The sequence below is a fragment of the Capricornis sumatraensis genome, chromosome 2 (assembly GCF_032405125.1).
Source record: "Capricornis sumatraensis isolate serow.1 chromosome 2, serow.2, whole genome shotgun sequence".
Lineage (NCBI taxonomy): Eukaryota > Metazoa > Chordata > Mammalia > Artiodactyla > Bovidae > Capricornis > Capricornis sumatraensis.
Window position 1 is genome coordinate 47,695,033 of NC_091070.1, and position 18,787 is coordinate 47,713,819.

Sequence of the window (18,787 nt, forward strand, 5' to 3'; positions counted from 1 at the left end):
CCTTGATTACTGATCCTGCAAAATCCAAACTAAAAGCAAACCACACCCACTATCAGTTTGTTACAAGATCCCACTGTTGTTGCTGATGCTGTTGTCTGTTTTGTGGAGGAAGAGGAATGGTCTTTAGGTATTGTCCTTACTTTCTTAAGAGATCAATAGTTCATTTTAAAAATACATTCATTATATTTTATCCAGCATTATCAAGTGCTTTATATTAGAAGAGTTTTCTAGTTCTAAACTCATCCATCTTGCCAAAAATAGAAGACATGGAAATTCTATATAGAGTTTTCTGGGTTATAAGAAGCCAAGCAAAGCATTCTTTATTGTGCAAAAATAAACAAATGGGGACTAATCAAACATATAAGCTTTTGCACAGCAAAGGAAATCATAAAACAAAAAGACAACCTATACAATGGGAGAAAATACTAGTAAACAGTGTGACTAACAAGGGATTAATTTTCAAAATATACAGACAGCTCCTACAACTCAATATTTAAAAAAAAAACAATCAAAAAATGGACAGAAGTTTAGAATAGATATTAGAGAAATGCAAATCAGAACTACAATGACATATCATCTCACACCAGTCAGAATGGCTATCATCTAAAAGCTTACAAATAGTAAATGCTGGGGAGTGGGTGGAGAAAAAAGAATCTTTCAACATGGTCTTTGGGAAAGTAAATCCATGCAGCCACTATGGAAAACAGTATGGAGATTTCCTTTAAAATCTAAAAACTGAGTTATATGATCCAGCAATCCCACTCCTGGGCATATATGGAAAAGACAAAAACTAATTTGAAAAGATACTTGCACTCCACTGCTCATAGCAGCACTGTTTCCAACAGTCAAGACATGGAAGCAGCCTGTCCCCATCGACAGATATATGAATAAAGAAGATGTGATAAATATATATATATATATATATATATATATATACACACACACACAATGGAATATTACTTGGCCATAAAAAGAATGAAATAATGCCATTTGCAGCAACATGGATGGACCTAGATATTATCATACTAAAGAAATTAAGTCAGGCAGAGAAAGATAAATACTATATGATATGTCTTAAATATGAAATCTAAGAAACAGTACAAATGAATTTATAAATCAGAAACAGACTCACAGACATAGGAAACAAATGTATGGTTACCAAAGGGGAAAGAAGGAAGGAGGAAGATATTAGAAGTATGGGATTAACAAATACACACACTACTGTATATAAAGTAAACAACAAGGCCCTACTAAATAGCCCAGGGAACTATATTCAATAGCTTGCAATAACCTATAGTGGAAGAGAATCTGAAAAATATATAAATGTATGTTATATATTAATATATACTTATATAATGTATATATAATGTTAGCAAAAATTACTTTGCCAAAACAGACTGTAAATCAACTACAGTTCAATTTTTAAAAACTCCTAATTGAGAATTTCCTGTTCTGTCCAGTGGTTAGGACTCCACACTTCCACTGTGGGGGTAAGGGTTTGATTCCTGGTCAGGGAACTAAGATCCTGCATGCCACTTGGAATGGCCAAAAACAAAAAACAAAAGAACCCAAAAAGTCCAGATTGAACATTTCTTCAGTGGACCGTTAGCTATCTTGACATCAACTTCAAAAGATCAAGAGTATACCTCTCAGAGTTCCTAATTTCTCATAATAAACCAATATGGACTTATTATATGAGAACCTTTCAAAACATTTTGAAGTCTTGGAGTCTTACTTTGAAAACTCTTTCATTTGACCCTGCTGCATCTTAAGTCCTCTATTGGACTGAAGTCCAATAGCCATTTGAGGACCTACCATGTACCAGGCCTTTTCCGGGTAGCAGCAGTACAGTTTTGAAGAAAACTTCCCACGTCCCTGTCCTCATGGAGCTTATATCTTAGTGGATAGAGACAAACATACAAAGATATTGACTGGTGATAAGTGACATGTACAAAAACAGCAGAACAAGGCAGCAGGGGACAATCTGATGGGGGCCATGAGAGGGAGTGACTGCTGTTTTATACAAGGTGATCAGCAAAGGCCTTTTGGACAACATGACATTTGAATTGTCCTACGGGGTGGGAGAGGGAGCCATGTAGATATATGGAAGACAAGCATTCCAGGCAGAGGGAACAGCAGATATTCCAGGAACATACCTGATTGCTCCAGGGAGGCCAGTATGCTCACAGAGGGGTGAGTGAGGTAGACAGGGTGGCAGGAAATAAGGTCAGAGAGTCCATCTCCCCATATTCCCTCCTCATCCAGTTAAGTACCACACCCTCCGCAATGCTTCTTGCACCCCATCTCTCAGCCCCAGTCTTAGTTCAAGCCCTTACCCTCTTGCTTTGTTCACCTGACAACAGCCAGCATGACACCTCACGCACTGTCGGTGCTCCATCTGTGTCTGATGAGGACATGTGTGAGTTACCTTCTCCAGAACATGTTATCTTGGCTGGTCCCTCATCAAGTACCTAATGGAATTCGTGTCTCTGAGTGTGCTTTCCTTTAGCATTACATCCTCTGGGTTGAAACTTTCTTGTAAAGGGAAATGAAGTTATGTCCACACATAAATAACAGATTAAACCACTTTTTTATTATAAGCTTATCTGGCACAAAATTCACCGAAGATACACTTCAATTTTACACAAGACTGTAAATAGAAAAATACATTGACACACAAAAAAAGTTTATGTTGGTGCTTCAAAGTAAATTTAAACACATGATTTCCAAAGAGAATACAGGTTATTGATGTCAATAACTAAAAATGGTTCTTGTGTGTGCACTGTTTCATGTATAGGTTTCATTGTGTATTATGTTTAAGGCCAATAGAATCTGTACGAATTGCTCATTTGGTTCCTGATAGGCTGACACAATACAGATATTGTTTTTTTTTTTTTCACTATACAAATAAATCATATAAAATGTTCCCTGGTACATAGCTATAAAATTATTTCCTCCACTTAAGTCTTACAGCAATTTTACAAGGCACTGCTTATGATGAGGACCCTGACTTTGAAATAGCTGGATCTTTTATCACTAGTATACACAATTCAAATGCATAGGACTCAGTGACTTCTTAGTATTTTAAAAAGTCTAAATTTTAAGGATAGAAATATATAAGATCTTACAAAGCACAACTAAGTTTCTTAAGCAGATGGTGGGAGGGCAGTGGCAAAAAAAAAACCAGGACAGATGGTCCATAAAAAGCTGTTTGAAAATTATCATGTACAAGTAGCTAGTTTTCATCATAGTTTTATTTTTCTAATTACAGTTATGCCATCACAAAATACATTTATTTTTATTCTTTATTTAAATTATAATGAGTGGTATTTCTTCCTAAATAGCCATTAAGTTCTTTGGAAATTTTAATCTACTTAAACTACTTTAATAAATAAGAATTTTCCCCTTTGATTTTTATAAACAACTGCCATGAAGCATATTTTGAAACACACCTTTAATTTGGCAAAAAAGACATTTTGACAGTGTGGAAGAGTACATGACCTTGGCAAGATCCAGCAAGTATAGTAAATATCCATGATCTCAGTGAAAACTACAGGCTATAGAATATTTTGTTTTTCTATTTTGAGACAGAATATGAATGTAATTGCTTAAATACAAACATCCATCTTCCACCAAACAGTATAAACAGACATGTTATGTAATTATAAACTAATTCCTTCAATTCCACCTGTATAAAAATAAAACAAGTTTCAAAGATCAACAAGATGGAGCCTGATGGTGAAAAAAAATGATGAGTCACTCATAAGCTAATTGAAACTGCAGCCTGAGGATGACAGACCAACATTTTAAATATAAAGAAAAAGAAGCTAAATATTTGCTTATCACAAATAACTTCAGCATAAGCACCAGCTATGTTCAATATGGCCAGCACATAGGCCAAGTATAAATGCACACCGATCACCGTGAACTAAAGGCATAAAAATCTAATTCCCTGACCCTTCAATCAACCTTTCAGAGCAAAGGGAATTGAGCGGGGAGCCAGAAGTCCCCACTTCAGTCACTTATACAACACTAAACTACCCCAGTCCTTGCTCTCAAGGCCCTTTACACCAAAAATAGTCACAGTGAGCATGAAATTGATCAATCCAGTTTATCCAGGGCCTATAGATATGGCCAATCATTTGTCCTATATTCATTTTAAAGAGAATGCTTACATAAATTATACTCAAGACATTGAACCATCATTTGTGTATATTCTTATTTAATATTGAAATTGTTTAGATGACATTTTAGAAAGTCCCCTGTGGTGCAAGAAGGGTCTTAAATTTGCGTTAAAGACTGATATTACATCTAAGATTTAAAGGTGAGACTTTGGGCCTATCTATGGTAAAGCAGGGATGATAAATTCAGTCATTCTATGTCATAAATGCGCTGTTCTGTGGCTACAAAATCCTGAATCCTTGAATGATCTACTGCCATGGGGCTAATGTTTTATAAGGCACTTTTGGCTATGTGAGATATTTTGCCTAACTCTCAGGCTGAATCTTAAAGAATATTTACAAAGCTGCAGCAAAGTAATTTTAAAACGGGATGCTTTACTGATAGGTTTAATTGGGATGGTGAGAAGGAGTTTGTATGCAAGGCCTGTTTGCCTCTCTCTGAGTCATGTATCACCATAGGGAAGGTCACAGACATGGGCCCCTCGAATGGCTGTTCAGCTCACTAGCCCCCTCAACAGCCACATGACCCCTTCTCCTTTTCTTCATTCAGCTGATCTGCAGAGGTGTGACCGTTGGAGCGTACCACGCCTTCGGGAATCCAGGACTTGTCCACACACCGTTCCATTCGCTTCATTATCAGGTCCAGGAGCGTCTCAATTGCCTGGTTTATGTTTGTCCCATTGGCAGCACTAGTTTCAAAGTAGGGGACTCTGAAAGACAGCAACAACTTGGGTTACAGCATGTGATGGGAAAGGTCACTTTGCCCTTGATAATTCAACTTAGAAAATCAGAAGAATATAAATATATAAGACAAGAAAGGCATTTTAGCACATTAAAAGTAAAATAGTAACTGACACTGCATTCCTAACAGAGATGTAAAACTTCTGGAAGTTTTTATCCCCATTTCACAAATGATGAAACTATAGCTCAGAAAGATGAAGTAATGTGCCCAATTTCATAATGCTAGAAAGGAGTGGAACCAGGATTTGAATCCACAGCTGTTCAAGTGTAACCTACTCCAAAGGCTCTACTGGTTCCAAATTTACATAATGTTGTATGAAGTTCTCCAAAATAGAGAACTCTCACTTGCTGTCAATGGGGGAAAAAAAAAAAGCAAGCCAACATGAGACATCAGAGGTCCCTGGCCGTATTCGTCAAGGGCTTGGCCACTTGTCAGCTCCAGGGAGTATTCCTGGACCACACCTTTGAAGACAAGACATTCTGAATTTAATAGCACTTCAGGGTTCCTCAAGCATAACAATCTTAAGCATGTTTATTTTGTTATCCCAGGACCTGAGATTAGGTATAATTCTTTAGTAACTTACAAAGCATCGCTTCAAAACTATAAGGTTATTTTTCACATGTTCTTAAGACATCATCAGTCTTTTTGCGGTGGTCACCCTTCATACTTCGTCTTTGCAAGGGGATTAATCAATTACCTGCCAAATTCTTCCCCCTTCTTAATAAAGTCATGAAAATAATAATATAGTTATATTTTCTTCAAACTGTTAACTTCATTCTCACCACTTAGTAAGGAGTCTGACCAAAAATATTCTTGAATGTAAAAACTACAAAAGAAAGTTGTTTAGCTCCTTCAGGAGTCCTGCAATTGAATTCAGTAAAATATTCCTTACATGTATAGATACTTTAACATCCATCTCTATTACTGTTCCTGAAGAATGTCTTTGTTTTCCTGTGTTCTCATAGCATGTTAACACTACATCAGTGACTCTGACTACAATTCTGGTAATTCTTTCATTACTTCCTGACTAGGAGCAGCTTCCACAGGAGAGCTTTAACAGAACTGTTTTCACCTTCTTAGTGCTTTGACAGATATTTTCAGAACGGTTCTGCTTCCTAAGAATCACAGTAGGGGTACATGTGGAGGCATGGAAGGTTATCTGCCTATTACGATTCCTCAAGATGCTGCCACCTTATCTGCTTGCTTCCTACAGGAACTAACAGGCCTTGCAATTGGACTCTATATTCTCTCCTGTTGGAGTGTAGCTCATAAAAACTGCTTGAGGAACCATCACTTCATTTGGGCATCTATCCGTCTATCTGTGAGGTCTGATGGACACAGTTGTTCCACTGATTCTACCATGCCCATGTTCACAGCCCTTCATATGCTGACTCTAAAATACCTTATTCAGGTGCTTCCCCTGTGGTCCAGTGGCTAAGAATCTGCCTGTTAAGGCAGGGGACAAGGGTTCAATTCCTGATCCAAGAGGATCCCGCATGCCAAGGAGCAGCTAAGCCCATGTGCCGCAACTACTTCAACCCTGATGCCCTAGAGCCTGTGTGCTCAACAAGAGAAGCCACCACAATGAGAAGCCCGTGCACCACAACCGAGAGTAGCCCGCACTTGGCGCATCTGGAGACAGGCCCAGCACAGCCATAAATAAATAAATCTTTTTAAAAATGAAGTAAAACATCTTAATCAGAGAAGGTCTCACTGGGCAAATTATATCACCTTAGTGATTTTTAAACCTCTTGCCTGGCTATCTCTTTGGTTACTTTCAGTCTTTTTTTTTTTTCCCCTACATCTTCATCTGGTGCCTTATCCACAAAATGAAGGAAATGCATTTTCCCCATCCCCCTGGTCACATGTAGTATTTCTGTACCAAGTTTGAAGAAGACATTCTTTGTGGAAACTCAATAAATACTTATTTATCAACTATCTATGTTATTAAGTCCCAGGGACATTTTTTGATGCTGCCATTTTCATATGAACTGAATTTTAGATTAAGAATTCTCAAAATTAAAATACTTAGATTTTTCTCCATCGTGCTCTTTCTCAGTTACACCCAAGGAGAATCATTTAATGTCTAAGAATATTGCTTATACTTAAGGAGAAGGCTTGATCATTCTATCACCATTCAGAAAGCTATTGTTTCATGAAAAAGCAACTGAAAAATTCATCTCTCCCTATGAGAATACTGGGTTAAAATTGGAAATACAAAAATAAAAAAGTAGTTGAGCAGAAAACTTTCTTGTAAACACTGGTTACAATGGTTCACATCTCATTTTTAACACTTCCTCAAAGTCCATCATAAATATCTTTCCAACTATAGAGTCCTCAGCCTCACTGAATTCCTCAACAGGATCTCTCTCCATTATGCTATTTCTACTTTTCATAGTTTCCTCCATCTCAACTCCTCATATCCCATAATCATTTAAAGGTATAAATGAAAAAATTATAAATAGTCTAAAAACGATAAAACCTATACATGAGGGCTTCCCTGGTGGCTCAGATGGTAAAGAATCTGCCTGCAATGCAAGAGACCAGCATTTGATCCCTGGGTCAGGAAGATCCCCTGGAGAAGGGAATGGCCTCCCAGTTAAAACTACGGTTTTTCCAGTAGTCATGTATGGATGTGAAGGTTGGACCATAAAAAGGGCTGAGCACCAAAAAATTGATGCTTTTGAACTGTGGTGCTGGAGAAGACTCTTGAGAGTCCCCTGGACAGTAAGGAGATTAAACCAGTCAATCCTAAAGGAAATCAACCCTGAATATTCATTGGAAGGATTGGTGCTGAAGCTGAAACTACAATACTTTGGCCACCTGATGCAAAGAGCTGACTCATTGGAAAAGACTCATGCTGGGAAAGACTGAGACCAAGAGGAGAAGGGGACAACAGAGGATGAGATGGTTGGAGGGCATCACTGACGCAATGGACAAGAATTATGGCAAACTCTGGGAGATAGTGAAGGACACGGAAGACTGGCATGCTACAGTTCATGGGGTCACAAAAAGTCAGACGTGACTTAGCAACTGAACAACACCACCCACTCCAGTATTCTTGCCTGGAGAATTCCATGCACAGAAGTGCCCAGTGGGCTAAATAAAGGGGACCCCATTTGTACATGGGGTCGCAAAGAGTCAGACACTTAAAGACAGTCTGGACAATGGTTAACAGCCATAACTTCTGGAGCCAGGTTGCCTGGATTCAAGTCCTATTACAACTTCATACTAATTGTGTAGCACTGGCAAAGTATAAATATCTGTGCCTCAGTTGCTTTATCCATAAAACCAGAAAATATCACTATCTTCCTATTAAGGATTAATTGAGTTAACATCTAAAGGACTTAGACTGGAGTCTGACATATAAGAAATGTGTCATTTCTGACAAATGTGTCATTAATAAACATTTTCTATTTCAAACACAGTAATGGGTTACGAAAGTTTGTTTTTAACTTTGTTGTTTAAAACTCAGAATATATAAAATCACTGAATTGTGGAAAATCATAGCTCCAAGAGACCTTAGCAAGATTATAAACATTAACTTTCCAGACTAGCCCACAAAAATTGATTCAATCCACTATGAAGCTGATCTATAGTCTTGTCCTAAATTCTAGTAGTCTGAATTATGCTCCCCTACATTAGAGATGGCTCACTCAGATCTGTCCTAACAAAAGCGTCTCATGCTCCAAAGCATTTGTTTCCCTCCAGTTCTTGTCAAACCATACTTACTACCATTCGTTACTACCACAAGTGATCATCATTAAATGCTGAGAGAAAACAAATCTTACTTTACTGATTAATACCATAAAGAAGGCTGAGTGCTGAAGAACTGATGCTTTGAAACTGTGGTGTGGGAAAAGACTCTTGAGAGGCTCTTGGACTGCAAGGAGATCAAACCAGTCAATCAATCCTAAAGGAAATCAGTCCTGAATAGTCACTGGAAGGACTGATGCTGAAGTTGAAGCTCCAATACTTTGGAGACCTGATGCAAAGAGCCGACTCATTGGAAAAGACCCTGATGCTGGGAAAAACTAAAGGCAGGAGGAGAAAGGGATGACAGAGGATGAGATGGTTGGATGGCATCACCAACTCAACGGACATGAGTTTGAGCAAGCTCCGGGAGATGGAAAAGGACAGGGAAGCCTGGCGTGCTGCAGTCCATGGGGTCACAAAGAGTCAGACACAACTAAACAACAAATGACTGACGCTTCTAGCAGAACTATGAGCTATTCTCTAATGTTTACTAACTTAAGTAAATACTTACTTGATAGAATTTCAGGGTATATGAGTAAAAGCATACATTTTGAAGTCACTCATATTAAAAGAGGTACAATATTAAGAAGATATAGAGTTTTAATTTCAAATTCTATAACAAACTAAAAATTAAAAGTGTATTTTCTGACCATTTGTGAACCTCCAGGTGATGTGACCAGGAATCAGGTTAACAACCTTAAAATCTTCAGACTAATTATTCAGAGTCTTCTAAGCAACTGAGGTAATATGGTTTTTATTACTATAGGAATAAATGAATGCTAGAGTTTACTCCTTGCCACCCTCAGCTCTTTGAGCTGCCAGACAAAAGGTAAACTAAATGAGAAGGACAGCAAAGATCCTGAATTAAGACTTTCTTTCCATCATAAAATGATGTCTCTGGGAATTCCCTGGCAGTCCAGTGGTTAGGACTCTGAGCTTTCACTGATGAGGGCATGAGTTCAACCCCTGAACAGGGAACTAAAATCCTGCAAGCTATGTGGTGTGACCAAACAAACAAAAAATGATGCCCTGTGCTCACATTTGAAAATTGGACTGCTCAGCTTGTCCTAACAGCATAGAAATTCTAGTATAGAGTCAGACATATTTTTATGCCCATATCTTCTTGATGTTCACTTTTAGAAGGTACTTGGGCTACTTTATCTGAACAGTTCTCTGTATCTGTAAAGAGGTTTAACAGTGCTTCGTGGCGTCTTTATAAAGAAGCAATAAGATAATACAGGTGAAGGGCTTAACACAAGCTTAGTGTCCGGCAAGTGCTCAATCAATGTTCACCCAGTGGGATTCTCTTCTTCTCTAAACATAATGTTCTGCTTTTCCTAAAACTTTCCAGGCAAAATTTTAGTAATCTTAGCTTAAATTCAAGTGGATCAACTGCCCCACTTTCAAGCATAGAGCTGGGTGTATTGTTCCTTCTCGCCACATGATGGTGCTGGTGCAGAACAGCTAGGAAGCAGTTCGTCAACCTTCAGAAAAAATCCTGTGCAGCTAACCGATACCAATCCATAAATGTGCACTAAATGGATTTTGGAACACTTGCAGAACACCAGTTTTGATGTGCTTTTAATAAACAGATACATCACAAGTTTTTAAATTTAAGAAAATGAGGGGAACATGATCATTTGCAGTTTTTCACCGAGATACCTATAATCCAGCTCATGTCATAGTTTAGGATCCAATTTTTAGGTGTTCTCTCTTCTCTTATTTCTACAAAACAAGAATATCCCAGATCCCACTTAGAGGTTCCCAGGAATGGAAAGCAAGGGTATTTGGTGATTCTGTGCAACGGTTTTAGAGATTTGGTTCACATGTGTATCCACAAATGATGGAGGAATTTTTCACTAAACTGAAAAGCGAGTCTCGCTACTTTTTATAGCCTGCTGGCGGCTGAGTGAACAAGCCTTTAGAGGAAAGGGTGAGAGCGGCAAATGAAAGCCAGATCATCTTCTGAGCTCTGTGGGGCCCTGGAAATCAGTTTTGTCTTTTTAGTTGCAGCTTATGTGTGTGGTTTTAAAATGTGCCCAATGATAAGTCATTATTTATTTCTTGAATAAAGAGAAGATATCATCAAGTTTTCAAAGAACCAAAGTGAAAGAGATCAAGCTATTCATACATCTCACCTAGTTCAGACTAGATGAAATACTGAGTGCCGCATGCTGAGCTAAACCACTGGGAATCCCAAAAACGGTCTGTACTCATATTATTAATATTGTAATAAGTTTTTAACACATCCTCCATTCCAGAAACTCTTGAGCACCTTTCTCATCATTAGCCAGTAGTCTCCAGTTGAGGGGGGCGGGGTGCAGGCACGGAGTTGTCTTCTATTTGCTGTCCCTAAGAATAGATCCTAAAAGTCCTCATCATCACAAGAGAAAAAAAGAAATTTTTTTTTTAACTACAGGGGACTTCCCTGGCAGTACTGTGCTTAAGACTTCATGCTTCCACAGCAGGGTGTCCAGTTTCCACCCCTCGTCTGGAAACTAAGATCCCAAATGCCTTGAGGTTCAGCAAAAAAGAAAAAATAAACAAACTGTAATTATGCCGGTGATGGATGTTAACTAAACTTATTGTGGTGATCATTTCACAACATATACTTAAATCAAACCATTAAGTCATATACCTAAAACTAATACAATGTAATATGATAGTTTTATCTCATTCTGTGAAAATTTACTGCTTATTTCTTTGCACAGCACATGTGATATACATACATTCAATTATCATACTTTCATCATATTCATTATGTCCTCTGTTTCCCTTAACCCTGAATCAAGAACAAAAGGCTTATACTGACCAACAACTATCTTCTGTGAGTAAAGAGGATAGAAGGACACTTAGATGCAACCATTTTCACTTACAATGAAGTCTTTGCCTATAAGCTTATGGCTCGTGCTTGCTTGGTAACAATCCCTGTCCCTGCCCCATCTATAGCACAGCTGATATCATTAACTATGTAAGAGAAAAAATACTCCTGGACTTAGCATGGATTTTCCAGTGATTAGTCGGTGAGCACATGTCCCTCCCCAAATGTGGCACAAGTAGACACCTGCTTCATATTCTGTTGCACCATCATTTTGTCCAGTTCTGTGAGCAAGGAAGACCTCTGCCAGCATGCACAGATCATGGTAACGTGACACCTACACGGGTGCTTCTCAAAGTGCTATCCTCAGTCACTAGTGGCAGCAACATCCAGGAATCAGCTAGAAATGTAAAATGTGGGGCTTCATCCCAGTCCCACTAAATGAGAAACTCAGTGGGACCCAGAGTTCAGGTGATGCTGGGGCACACTTAAGTCTGAGATCTAATAGTACCATCTGAAAGAGGAATGTTGCCAATATGCTTTCTGCTTTTTCTTCTAACATATTTGTCACTGACTTCACAGATATTTTTTAAAGTGTTTCAGCAACAAAGTGAATATCATGGTTTTGACTGGCAGAAGTACAAATCTGAATAACCCTCTGTTTTGCTCTCTTCTCTGATTTCATTGTCAATATTATTCAATATTGGAAAGCATTATTTTGTAGTTGTTTAAAAAAGCTGGTTTATGGGCCACATTGCTTTGTTGTATTAGGAAGCGACCTAAGAGCTTCATGTTACAATTTAAACAAATGTTATAGCAAAAAAAGGCGGGGAGGGGATTAGGGGTAAAAGGATTCTTAGTCTACTAGAAATAAATTTTCAAATATTCATCATCATGCATCCAATTCACCCTTTCTATTTTGGGCTGCTGCATGAAGTCCTCATTCTCAAATTTACTTGTCCCAGCAGACACACATTTATATTTCTTATTTGCACTGCAGCATGTTCTTATTAGGTTTGCAAAGTTTTTCTGAGTCATAGTCTTTCATTCTTAAATACACGTATATTTCAGAGAGCCACTTGTGAACCAATGACCCATTCTTACGAACTGAAGATAGACGGTAATGCAACAGTAACAAAAACCACAAATTTATCAGATAACATACAAATGATATGAAGATATCCCATAAACTACTGTTTTCTGATTGTTAGCACATAGATGGATTAACCAGTATAGTCTTTTAGTGCATGTGCAACCAGTGAAAATATTACTATTAAAAATGAAAAAAAATTTCTGTGAAAATGATCATTAAACTTAAATGTCAAATCTGTCCAATCCATGTGAACCAAATTTCTCTTTCACATCTTCTGAAACTCCCAACAGCCTACAGAACTCTATTTTATGCTTCTTAAATCCTAAGGGAAGTCTGTTTCCACCCTTCCCATCTTCAATAACCTCCACTATCTTATCTGCTAATATCTCCTCTGCTCATTTTAACCCAGTTCAGAAACTTTACACTGAGCCTCTCTTATGAAATACTGCCCAGATCTGAGCTGAGCACTGAGGAAAGGAGGTCCCTTTTGTACTCGGAGTTTCCATATAGTCAGAAGGTAACGGCAGGCTCTCTAGTACTGGGCAGAATGTGGAATCCTGAGAATGAGCACAGAGGAAACAAGCAAAGGGCAGGTAAAGCCCAGAGAGGGAATGAGTCAATCCAGACCCCCCACAACACTTGACAATATAATTGTTGGGTCTAGCTAACTTTCCTAGCTGCCCTATTTTATTATTTTTTTTCTTGTCTTTGCAAATACACTTCTCAAAAGCCTGGTCTAGCAAGGTCCACAGCTTCCACTGCTTCATCACTTACTTCCTCCTCACCCCATTGCAACACAGCCCCCAGCTTCAACACTTCAGAATCCACCATGGTATCTGATCCCTCTTTCCTTCCACTACTTTACAAAAGTGACTATCAAGACAGAAGTGGGCATATCAGGTGATCAGAATCACCCTCAGAGCTTGGTCAGCCCCCACTTCAGAATCACCTCAGTCAGAGGTTCTCAAGTTCTGCTTCAAAAATCATATGGAAGAACTGTATTCAAAGAAACTGATTTTGACTGTGTCTTCTGACTATTGTTAGCTATTCCCAAATTTAATATTATATATATATGTTGTCAAATCAGTAATTATTAAAAAAAAAATCATATGGAGGGACTTCCCTGGTGGTCCAATGGTTAAGAATTCACCTGCCAATGCAAGGGATGTGGGTTCAATCCCTGGTCTAAGAAGATAGCACGTGCCACGGGGCAACTAAGCCCAAGGGCCACAAACTACTGGGCTCGTGAACCTAAAGCCAGTGCTCCCCAACAAGAGAGGACACCATAATGAGAAGGCTGTGCACCACAACTAGAGAGTAGCTCCTACTTGCTGCAACTAGAGGAAGCCCACATGCTGCAGTGAAGACACAGGGCAGCCAAAATTTAAATTAATTAAAAATAAATAAATAAATAAAAGTCAGTGGGACCGTTGCTTTAAAAAAAAAAAAATCACATGGAGAGCTTTTTAAAAGACACCAATGCCCAGCCCCACTCTCTATCTGTGGTAGCTTTATGATCTGTCAGCTTGGCTAAATTGAACAATACTTCCCAGAACTCTCTTTGCAGTTAAGGTGGACCGCAGAGAGATGCAGGGGAGATATGCAGGGCAGAAGTGGAAGCAGCAGCCATTCTGCGGCTCTCACATTTTGTGGCTTATCTGCTGGCTCACCTCACTGGCACAAACCAGCAACCAGACCTGTCTCCTTTTCCACCTTCCCCTAGATCCTCCTTTAGCTTCTCCAGCTCCTGGGCCAGATGTGTTTGTGTTTATCTCTGTGCAAAGAGCACTGGCTTCTGTTGGCCACCCGTACCATCCAGGTCAGAAGCAACAGGGACTGACACAGCTTCCGTCCATGATCATGGTCCCAGCTGGTTCTGGCTCTCCCTCACTTCAAATCCCCCTTCCCTTCTGACTGCACATCTGAAGGGCCTCAGCATCAGACACACAGCAACCCTTCACAGGGACTGCCCAGGAGCTCTCCACTCCATCCTCCCCGTCACCCCAGACTGACCTGGGGAAGTAGTCCTAACAGCACTCCATGTTCAAAGGCCTTCAGCAACTTCCTGAGCCCCCGCAGATCAAGTCTACTCTTCTTCCCTAGCATTCAAATCTCTCCAGACTCTTGGTTCCTTCCTGCCCAGTCAACCTATCCTTCCGCTCCCTCTCCAGTGTGAACCCCATCCTTGAGTGCTTTCTGAACTCCATCAGCCCAAAAAAGAAAAAGGCAGGGTTCACACGATAAAAAGGCAAAGTCCCTCCTATAGCTTCCTTGGATTTGTCTAACAACAGAGGCCACTAGGCAGTAACACCCTCTATACACAGTACACCACCCACACCACCCTGCTCTCTTCCTTTCTCTCTCCCTCCCTCCCCTTCCTTCTCTACCCTACTTGCTGTCTCCCACTAATAATAAGAGTAATTATTACATGCGTATTTGCATTCTCATTATATTGGAGGAAGAAAGTACAGCACAGATTGCTTTGTAGTACTTTATTGAGCAGTGGCTGACCCCTTCTTTCATGTCCATTAATGCTGCTGCTACTATGATCCTACCCCCCGAACTCAAGGAGGAAGACAGTATTTAGCTGACTCTCCACCACAAAAATGGGGCTTCCCCAGTGGCTCAGTGGTAAAGAATCCCTGCAGTACAGGAGACACGGGTTCAATCCCTGGGTCAGGAAGATTCCCTGGAGGAGGGCATGGCCACTCAATCCAGTATCCTTGCTCCAGAGAATCCCACAGACAGAGGAGCCTGGAGGGCTACAATCCATGGGAGACACGACTGAAGTGACTAAGCACACACAACAAAAACACAGCTTAAACCAAAGGAGATCTTCACACTCCTCCACCAGCATAGGTATTTCAAGGCCAAGAAGGCCTTCTTGTATCCTAGAACTCGCCAAAGCAGAATATGGACTGGCTCTGAATCTTCCTCACTGAATAAATATACAGAATTTCCTTATCCGAGGCATCTCGTACCTGCATCTTGGAAAGGAGGCCTTACACAGTTAGGGTGTTTGTCCCTGAAGCTGTCTTTCTTCAAACACCAAGCGACTGAGAAAATGGTACTGAAGCACTGAATGAAGGCCCTCACCAATGGCTTTTTCTCTGGTCCCCAAATCATGTAATACTAACATGCAAAGGAGGTGTTTGACACCTTCTCCCAAGGCCTACATCCCTCTCAGTCTTTTGCTTTTGCCCTTTTCGTTACCCATTCACGCGTCAATGCTTGCATCGGAAATTTGTGCTGTAGACTCCTCCCCCAAAATACTCACCCGTATTTCTCTGCAAGTCCTCTGGCTTCTTCCTCTTTTACTACTCTTTGGTCTTCCAGATCACTCTTATTTCCACATAACACTATATCTGGGTTTTCACAATAAGCATGCATTTGCAGCTGACCTATTAGTAGAAGAAGATAAGAATATCTGTTACAGTTAAGTAATATAAGTCTATGATCAGTGGAGAATATATGCAAAACTGCTTTAAAACTGTAAATGGATATACAGGTATAAGGAACTGCATAATTCTCTATAATGCTTTCAAAACACCAATACCCCAAGCTATAAAACTAAATGAATGGGGCAGAGATGTAAAACTAATCCTGTCCTTATGCACATACTCCAGCTTATTTATATTAGAGAGGAATAAGAGAATTTGTTATCCCTCCAAAACTTATGTACACACACATACACATATACCACATAGCTATCTTCTTTATGAAGATCATTTGAAAAGAAAAAACCACACTTGGAGGATCTCCTAGTACTCATGACTAACCTTAAAGCTCTGTTTTTCATATATTTTCTCTCCACTGCAGTGGCGTTTTTAAAATGAATTGTCTTTCTATAAACCTATTTCTATCTGAAAGATTTTTCACATTTTTCTATTATCCTAAGGCAGAATCAATTTATCTAAAAAAATTTAGGATCAAATGAAGACAGAAAACCCAGAATATATAGTCAATGATTCTGCCACCAGACCCAAGAAGCAAGAGACTACAATTCTCACTCTATAGCTTCTATTTCTTTTCACATGAAAATCTGTTAGTAGGCATATTAACAGTAATAAAAGCAAAGGAACTTCAGCTAAGCTAAAGAGTTTAATCTCCCAAATAAGGAAAATAAGTCTTATTTCATACTCATCATGCCTCACAGTGAAATTAAAGTTACCCAAACTTGCACAATAAGACATCCTCAAAAATGTATGGCCTAATTTATTTTTTATCATGGTTAACCATTAGTTCCTCATTATCAAGTCATGTTCATTATATCTTATCATGAGAAAGTCAAGTCAGTTAGTATTTACTGAGCAATAACGGAGGCCTGATACTTGGTGCAGAATTTCAGGGCACTGACCTTTGCCCTCATGGGACGGAAGAGGGGAACAGGACCTATACAGGCAAGACCAAACTGTCCATTTCCAACAGCCACATCCTTTCTGTCTCCAGGCTGTTGTGCATTCTGTCCCTAGACTCTGAATAACCAAACACAGCCTTCCTTCAGGGACATCCCCTACTTCCTTTACAACTTGCCTCTCAGTCACTTCTACTGAGGAACCTTTCTGGTCTCCAGAGAGTTTCAGTGCTCTGTTAACACCTTATCTGTTCAGTGTCAAGGTTATGAAAATGAACTCGGGACCGAGGGTGTTTAAGGCTGAATCCTGGCTATGCCATTTACTAGCTGTGTGGCCTTGAGGAAGTTACATGGCCACTCTGTGCCTCAGTTTCCCCCTCTTTAAAGGAAGACAATGACAGTATTTACTTCCTAGGGGTAAGGTAAAGGTTAAGTGAGTTAATTCAGTGAGTCTTGAGGTAAGGTCCATGGACCAGCAGCCTAACAACCATCACCTGGGAACTTGCTAGAAATGCAAATTCTCAGGTACCACCCCATATCTACTGAAGGAGGAAGGCTGGGTTTGAGGTCTGGAATCTGTTTTAACAAGTTCTCTGGGGGGATCTAGACGCATGCTCACACTTGAAAATCATTCTTTTAATGCAATAAAGCATTTAGAGATATTGTGTATTACCAGTAATAATGTTAAATAGTGTTTATTTTGTGGAGTCTGGGAAGTATGATAATTGATCATTTTTCTTTTTTCCTAACTTTTCTACAAAGGTTGTGAATTATTTATATAAAAAATAAATTTATGAATTCTTTTAAAATATCTCACCAAAGGAAAAAAAGCACATAAATAACTACAACTTGATATGGTATGTGATAAGGATCATGTGTAAGCAGTACAAAACATAATAGGAAACTTAACTCCAATTGAGAGGAATAAAACTGACACACACACCCCACTGGCTCAGATGGTAAAGAATCTGCCCGCAATGTGGGAGACCTGGGTTCAATCCCTGGGTTGGGAAGATTCCCCTGGAAGAGGGCATGGCAATCTACTCCAGTATTCTTGCCTGGAGAATCCCCATGGACAGAGGAACCTGGTGGGCTGCAGTCCATGGGGTTGCAAAGAGTCGGGCACGACTGAGCGACGAAGCACAGCACAGGATATATAAAATAGATAATAAGAGTCTGCTGTATAGCACAGGGAACTCGACTCAATATTCTGTAATGGCCTATATGGAGAAAGATCTTTAAAAAATAAAGAATGGATACATGTATAACTGATTCATTTTGCTGTACACTTGAAACTAATACAACATTGTAAATCAGCTATATTTTAATATAATTTTTTTAAAAGAGGAGAGAAAAAATTTAATTCAACAAACTTATCACAGAAAATTTCATGGGGGCCATATTTTGTCAGATTTTAAAGAGTAAATTGAACTCTAAATTTTTAAGACAGTGGGAGTGAGTATGGAGAGGGCTTTTCAGACAGGGGGAATAATAGGAATAAAAATATAAAGGCAAAAATATGTTTAAAAATATACTTGTTGGGCTCTGTCCCACTTATGTGAGGCTACAGAAGAACAGTTTAGAAATACAGGCTACTTTGGAGTTTCCCTATAAAACATGCTGCCCATAGGTACAACTGGCTCATCCTCAAGCTCCAGAAAGACAGGTGAGTGATACAACACTATCCGATTCCTCTTTGATTTCAAATTCAGGCCCAGAGGACACAGATCTCTGTTCAGTCTCCTAAGCTCAGCAGGGATCAACTTGGAACTCTTACCCGTTTCCCAGGAGGACAGGAGAGATCTGAGCTCAAGGAGAAAGGACTGCAATGCATCTCTGGAGA

The 18,787-nt window shown here is 39.4% G+C and overlaps 1 protein-coding gene across 2 annotated transcripts in view; it reads right to left on the reverse strand.

Moving 5' to 3' along the window:
- Positions 1-2,794: 2,794 nt before the first annotated feature.
- RAB27A (RAB27A, member RAS oncogene family) overlaps positions 2,795-18,787 on the reverse strand; it is an 81,787-nt gene continuing 65,794 nt past the window's right edge. For both annotated transcript variants that reach the window (XM_068965001.1, XM_068965000.1), the window contains exons 5-6: positions 15,868-15,991; positions 2,795-4,891 (exon numbers count right to left, since the gene is read on the reverse strand). In XM_068965001.1, the coding sequence (XP_068821102.1) occupies positions 4,693-4,891; positions 15,868-15,991 (323 nt within the window). In that variant the 3' untranslated portion in view covers positions 2,795-4,692. The remainder of the gene's footprint in view (positions 4,892-15,867; positions 15,992-18,787) is intronic.